We start from the raw sequence: 7282 nt of genomic DNA, 5'->3' as shown, positions 1-7282 counted from the left end.
TAAAAACAGTAAAATGTTTATTTTCTTAGAAAAAAAAGTAGGCAAGAGGGATCCAAAATGATTGTGATCACACTTCCGTCTGCATCTGAGCAAAACTGACGCTGCAAGCTTGATCTTTGATTAAAGAGACCCAGGAAATGAAACTAACTGCCGTTCGCTCCTATGTCACCTCCAGGAGTCATGTCACAACATGCTTTTAATCGATAACAGCGCCTCTACTTCTTCTTCGCAGAGAAACAAGGCTTTTGCCATAGCAACCGTCCCATCTCCAAAGCGCAACACTGCCAGTGAGAAGCAAGGCTTTGGACTGCTGGGGCGGGGGGGAGGGCAGGGAGGGAGGAGAGAGGGAAGGAGGCGCTTGTCTTAGAAGCGGAACCGGTCTAGAGCAGAAGTTGGATATCTGAGTTCACCACTACCTCATCTTATAGAAAATAGGTTGGAGAGCATCTGTAAAACCAACAGTATCTTTAAGGTGAAATTGCAGAATTTTGCTGCAGACCTGGACACTGAGAGAAGTGAAAAGTTGCAACAAGTTTTAACTAGCAGCAACAAAGAAAGTTCGATAACAGTTTTTTTTTTTGTTTGTTTTTAGCAATATTCCTTTGCAAGTTCATTAAGAAACATTGTAACTTAATGGGGATACGATATGGAACGATCTTCTTTTGCTATAGTGCTGTTCGCTGAAGAGAACCGACCTTTGCAAAGATTTCAACGTGGGGTGTAACCTATTTACACAGTAGTAGCTCCCGGTTTGAGTGGTAGAATTGGTGCTATGTGATATCTTCTTCTTCCGAACAGTAATCTCGACCCTTGAGAGGAAAAGAAAAGAATAAGATGTGACCGAGAATCCAAAGCAAGGCTGGAGATAGTTACTTGCAATCGGTTTTCTCTCAGTATATGTCTCCCTGCAACAGGAGCCAGGCTCTGTCACTGACTACTGAGCACCAGGTAGGTAAGTCATAAATACGTGTTGGCTGATTTATAAACTGTATATACCTCATAGCATGGAAGTTTTACCAAGCCCCCAATAAGCCCTTATTTTGTATTGGTAAGAACTTATATTATACTAGGCACAGGAAAGACTCAGCCTTTCACCAAGTTAATTACCAAATGGACGATCCATTCAGGAGACCAATTTGTCATGAACAGGAGAAACCAAAATGAACAGTGAACGAGTCCCTTTTTGCTCAGGCCAGGGCGGCTCACACTCCACAGCTGTATCTCCAAGCCCAGAACTTACACTTTCACAGAGGAGGATGGCATAATCTAGGGATGTCTTAGTTTTAATCCACCCTAATGTGTTGGTTTGTTTGTTTGGTTTTTTTTTTTTGGCCACACTGTGCGTCATGTGGGATCTTAGTTCTCCGACCAGGGATCAAACCCACACCCCCTGCAGTGGAAGTGCAGAGTTTTAACCACTGGACCACCAGGGAAGTCCCTTAATCCATTCTAAGTTAAAACAGGGATTAAAAAACAAAAGATTCACTGAATATGTATAACATATCTAGGACTATGTTTGGTATGTGTGGGATGCACAAGGAAGGCAAAAATGCTTTTAATGCATTCCCTAACAAAACAGGTTACTTGAGGGCTTAAGAACTATATCCAGCCATTACTTTTGAACATATTTCATCCTCTCTCCAGCAGGTTATATACTCTGTGAAGGCACAGTTAGTCCTGGGATTTAAGCTCCACGTCTGACATCACTGGGCTGTCTTGGTCAAAGCACATGGCTCCTTGGTCTGTAGTCTCTCACAGAGAGCACGGAAACAAGTCCCTGTCCTGCCTGTGTCACAGTGTCACAGATAAAGGCTTTGTGTAAAGTCACGTATTCATACTATTTATATCCTTTGACCACTTTCTTTTTTTTTTTTTTTAAACAAAAAAAAAAGAGGAATGTACTGGAAAGATACAAAGGTATCCCAAAGAAGTGAAGGCTCAGTAACCAAGGCTGGGAAGGATAGATGTGGGAACAACATGGACCCTACCTCCTGAGAGTGGCTATTAATGTGACCTAGTTGCAGTAACTTCCAGTCTCTGTGTCTGTTTGTTGTTTCAAATTTCCTGGAGTGACAATCATACTGGCTCAACTGGACTGAGCCCTCTCTACCCCTGGATCACACAAGTGTGAACAGGTAACATCCCGTGATGCTCAAGTTTGCCGAATGCTCTCTCCACGTTGGGTACTGTGCTTAGCACTTTTCAAGTTTTGCTGATTCTGCCACCACAGCCCTATGTCTTATGTACTGCTGTGTCTCCCATTCCTCAGATGAGAAAAACAAAGCCCAGAGAGGCCCAGAGGTTTTCCGAAGTCATAAAGCTTTTACCCGACATCCAATCTTTGGCATGCCACGCACATATCTTTAACTTTCTGACTAGACAGCATAGGTGGTAGTTGGGAGTTTGGTCTCTGCAAACATCCCGTGTTAATACCTTAGGGTTTTGCATGAGTGATCACAGTCTACGTCTTCTTTCCAACAGAAGTCAGAGCCATGTCCTGACTGTCTAAAGTGCTTGGCATCCAAGCCTCCCCATGACCTAGACAAGGGCGGGAGAAACACGGGGAGAGTAGGCTTGACCATGGCTATGGGCAGGAGCAAAGACAGCTCGCTCAGCAGCAGTGGAAGGGGAGGGGGCTGACTTCTTTCGTTTTAAATACACACTACATGTTTCAATTCTGGGGGGAACGTTCCTTTAAAAATAAAATGTTCTTTGTAACTGGGACTTATTACTAAAAGTATCTAAAACATAAAGGAAATAATAATTTTGCATACAACTATTTCTCAAATGTATGACATGTTTCTTTGTCACAATATCTGTATATTGGAAGTAGCTCACATTCTCCTAATACTTCAGCATTTCATTTTAATGCATGACGGTACCACCTGGCTGGTCAGTCATCCTGGCTCTGTGACTCACTAGCTCTGGGATCTTGATCAAGTTACCTCTCTGTGTCTCACTTTCCCCACCTGTAAAACGAAGGTAACAACAGTACTAACTTCATGTGGCTGCTGAAGATTAAGTGAGTTAATAGTAGTAAAGTGATGAAATCGGGCCTGGCACATAATTTTATACATGTATGTGTGTACACATGTGTACACGTGTGCTTGACAAATAAGAAAGTGCTGCCACACCAAGAAGTCTTCGGGGCCTGCAAAAGCACGAGGGTGGCCCGTTCCCATGCTAACCGGCCCCAGATTGCTTGTTCTCTTTGAATGGTTCACCAATTAGCAGATTTTGGTTTCTTCTACCATCACATTGCCAACTCTCACCCCTGCTCCTTGCAGAGTTTTTGAGTCTGGTGTCATCTCCAGGCTTGTTTTACTTGCTGCAAAAAAAAAGTCTCCTGGGCAGGGAAGCTGGGTGACCAATCTTCCTGACAAGAGAAGTGTGTCCCCAATGACACCACCCTGGTGACAGTGTCCAAGCAGATGCCGGCTGTTGCCTTGGCCCAGACCACCCAGGAGACACTCCCTGAGCCACATGATGGAGAGCTAGAAAGGAGACCCTCGTGGACCCTGACCGTTGGGAGTTTATTCTCCATTGTGGGCAACAGGACACATCCAAACCTATCAGAAATATATCAGATGATGCTCTCCACGTATCCTCAACTCATGGGGCTCAGACAGTAGACCTGCGAGTGGCCTCTGAGTGGCTGGCTGGAGGGGAAAGGTGGGCTCATGGAGTTTACATTAGGAAAGGAAAGAGGACTTTTCCAGTGTATATGTGGACACACACATTGTTGTGAGACACTGGGCAAATCTTCGGGCTTTGGTTTCCTGGGGATAATCATGGTCTCTGTTTCATAGGGTTGTGATCTGGATTACGTGGGAAAAATACCGTTTCTAGCAGGTGGTCAATAAATATTAGCTGCTGCTATTATTACTACTACTGCTATTAAACCCCCTGTTTGTCCAGGCCCTGGCAGGAGAATAGGGACCGCCTTCCTTATGGCGGTTGGGTGGGTGAGAACTGTCGTCACAAATTGTACTCTGCCAGGTGTCAGGGAGCCCTTCCTTCCACCTCAGCCTTGCACCCCAGATGGGCCAGAACCCCATGTGCTCAAATAAAGCTTCTATGGCAGACACCTCAATCCCTTCTCTTCTTAAGAAGCCTCAATCAAAGCAAAGGCCTAGGTGGCCAATGTGGGGTTCAGAGGGCATCTTATCCACAAGGAAGAACTTGGATGCAGTGACAGACAGACAGACACACATGAACTGGTGTACTCACTGATAAAGCGGTGTCTCCAACTCTGTAAATGAGTTATAGGGTTAAACAGCAGGAGCATTTCAGACCCTCCAAGTTTACTGTTACCATAAGAAAGTGCCCTCTTTTGAGGGGTAGGGGAAAAAAGGGTTATTATGGGATTATATGAAATCATGTGTGTGAAACTTTTGAAAATTGTAAAGCACTATAGAATTTAAAGAATCTATCATTCAATAAAAAAAAGAAAGTGCCCTCTTTTGAGGGACAAATCTCTTGTAAACCCTCTGCGTCAACCCAAACTGCAACTTTCATTTCTCAAGCATTTGCTCCTCTGAAATTATTATAATTACTATGAGAAGGAGAAGGAAAATTGCATCAGCTGCTTTGCAGACACTATTTCATTGGTTATTCACACCAACCCTACAAAGTAGGTAGGAGTCCTGCGCCCTGTTACTTGTGGGCAAACCTCAGAGAAGGCCAGAACACAGGGCTAATCCTTGCCTCTTTTGTTATGACTGTAGTGAGTTGATAACTAAATTCAAATCAGTTTTATTTTTGTTATTATCACCTGTCAGCAGCTCTGAGAAACAATTATTTTACGAACAGAAAACCTGGAAATCAAAAACAAGGAGAGCGGGCTTCCCTGGTGGCGCAGTGGTTGAGAATCTGCCTGCCAATGCAGGGGACACGGGTTTGAGCCCTGGTCTGGGAAGATCCCACATGCCGTGGAGCAACTAGGCCCGTGAGCCACAACTACTGAGCCTGCGCGTCTGGAGCTTATGCTCCGCAACAAGAGAGGCCGCGATAGTGAGAGGCCCGCGCACCGTGATGAAGACTGGCCCCCACTTGCCACAACTAGAGAAAGCCCTCGCATAGAAACGAAGACTCAACACAGCCATAAATAAAAAAATAAATAAATAAATAAATTTGAAAACAAACAAACAAACAAAAAAAACAAGGAGAGCAAGAGCTCCCATATGGCCAGTGTCATTTTAAGGGGAACCTAAGAAAACGTACTGAAGCAGCCCCGTCTCAGCATCACAAGGGCCCCACCTGCACACAGGCTCTACTGGGCCAGATAGGGAGCTTGTTTCTATAATATGACTTCACGTCTCATTGAAATTTTTAAAGAACTGTGCTAGAAAGAGAACCTTAAAACCTGCAGCTGTCAGAAGGCAGGAAGTGGGAGTGAGCTGGGTTTGGGAGCTACACAGCAATTCTCTTAGCCCAAAGCATGCCCTTTCCCCTTAAAGGGACTACAAAATGGAAGTCTTTGTAAAGACACGGTATGCAGCCAGCATTAGGGACTGTTAGACACAATTCCACCCTTGTGCAAAGGACACACTGAAAGCTACAGACAGCCAGGTCCCCACGAGACCCCACGTGTGGGAAGAATGGAAACGCACGATGACGCTGACAAGGAAGGGTCGTATGAAGAACCACAGAGGCGTTTTGGTGTAGACTCAAAAATCTCAAGGAGCTTTTTGCCTACCGGTTTCCCCGACCTCACCCCTACTCTGTAGAGTTTCCATGCCTTCTTCAATTGTCTGCATTATTTTCTTGGAAACTGGAAGTTTATGTCAACTCACACATTTCTTTTTTTTTTTTTTTTAAGTGATGATCCATTTATTTATTTATTTATTTATTTATTTATTATTTATTTATTTATTTATGGCTGTGTTGGGTCTTCGTTTCTGTGCGAGGGCTTTCTCTAGTTATGGCAAGTGGGGGCCACTCTTCATCGCGGTGCGCGGGCCTCTCACTATCGCGGCCTCTCTTGTTGCGGAGCACAAGCTCCAGACACGCAGGCTCAGTACTTGTGGCTCACGGGCCTAGTTGCTCCGTGGCATGTGGGATCTTCCCAGACCAGGGCTCGAACCCGTGTCCTCTGCATTGGCAGGCAGACTCTCAACCACTGCGCCACCAGGGAAGCCCCAACTCATACATTTCTAAGGTTCTAGGGTCAAGATTTTTTGTTTGTTTGTTGAAATGTCTAGGCTTAGAATTAGCGATATTAAGGTGTAGCAAAGGAAAGGACATTGTCCTAATTCTGCTAGTTTAAAGAGGAACACTCAAAGAGTGACTTTAAATAAAGGAATTATTCCTCCAAAGTGCCTACAGTACTTGTTCTCCTCAAGTTTAAGCAGGCAAATAGTCTAGGGCTGGCTGTCCAGTTTCAGGGGTGAGTTTATCACAGAAGTCTCTAGTACTTCTTTGTAGATGTGTGTGCATTTGGCCTAATACCTACACCTCAAGCATGTAATAGTCAGCTGTGAACTGAGTATTTCCCCAATGGAGTAGACTAGAACAAGACGAAAGTTCCAGAGAGGAAGCAGTGAGCTCCAGTCTCCCCATCTGTAAAATGGGGACAGTAAGACCTAACTTGCAGTGCTGTTGTGAGACTTAGGAGTAATACACATAGGTGTTTAGCAAAGCTTGGCACATGGTACTTAATAAATTATAGCTCTTATGATAATATTGAAAAATGAGGTCAACAGATCCAACTGTTAATAAACTGACTATGTGAGAAATTGGGCCACCGCTGGATTACTCATCTACATTCAGGCCCTCAAACAAGCCGGCACCTCAGGGCCTGGATGCTTGTTCTTCCTCCAACTTCCTGGCTGGCTCCTCCTGCCCGCAGCCCTCACCCCATCCATCACGTCACATTTTCTAGATCTCTGCTCAAATGTCACCTCCTTGTCTCCCCTGAGCTCCTTATATACAATAGCACTTACTCTGTTTCATTTTTATTTATATTACTTATCATTACCTGACATCATTAATGTATTGCTTTGTTCCTTTATTGGCTGTCTTCCCCCTTGAATAGACGCATCCAGTGGGCAGAAAGTGTTTTCTGCACTGCTGCATCCCTAGGACTTAGACTAGTGCTGGCGACATATTAGATGCTCAATAAATATTTGTTGAATAAACGAAAGGAGGAAGAGTATCTAGAGAGTTCTGAGATTTGGGAGTTGGAAGGGGACCCAGAGGTCTTCCTCCCTTACCTTGCATCTAATGTAGAAACGACCTCCACTGACCAACTGACCATATTACAGGCAGGGAGCCTTCTCTT

General features: G+C 44.5%; 1 protein-coding gene across 2 annotated transcripts in view; it reads right to left on the bottom strand.

Moving 5' to 3' along the window:
• The window catches only part of LOC130704845 (uncharacterized protein C1orf21-like), a 149605-nt gene continuing 142323 nt past the window's right edge, over positions 1-7282 (bottom strand). For both annotated transcript variants that reach the window (XM_057528755.1, XM_057528758.1), the window contains exon 5: positions 1-809. In XM_057528755.1, coding sequence (XP_057384738.1) covers positions 771-809 — 39 coding nt within the window. In that variant the 3' untranslated portion in view covers positions 1-770. The remainder of the gene's footprint in view (positions 810-7282) is intronic.

Source organism: Balaenoptera acutorostrata, chromosome 1 (genome assembly GCF_949987535.1).
Source record: "Balaenoptera acutorostrata chromosome 1, mBalAcu1.1, whole genome shotgun sequence".
Taxonomy (NCBI): Eukaryota; Metazoa; Chordata; class Mammalia; order Artiodactyla; family Balaenopteridae; genus Balaenoptera; species Balaenoptera acutorostrata.
This window is presented reverse-complemented; position numbering and strand designations above follow the sequence as displayed.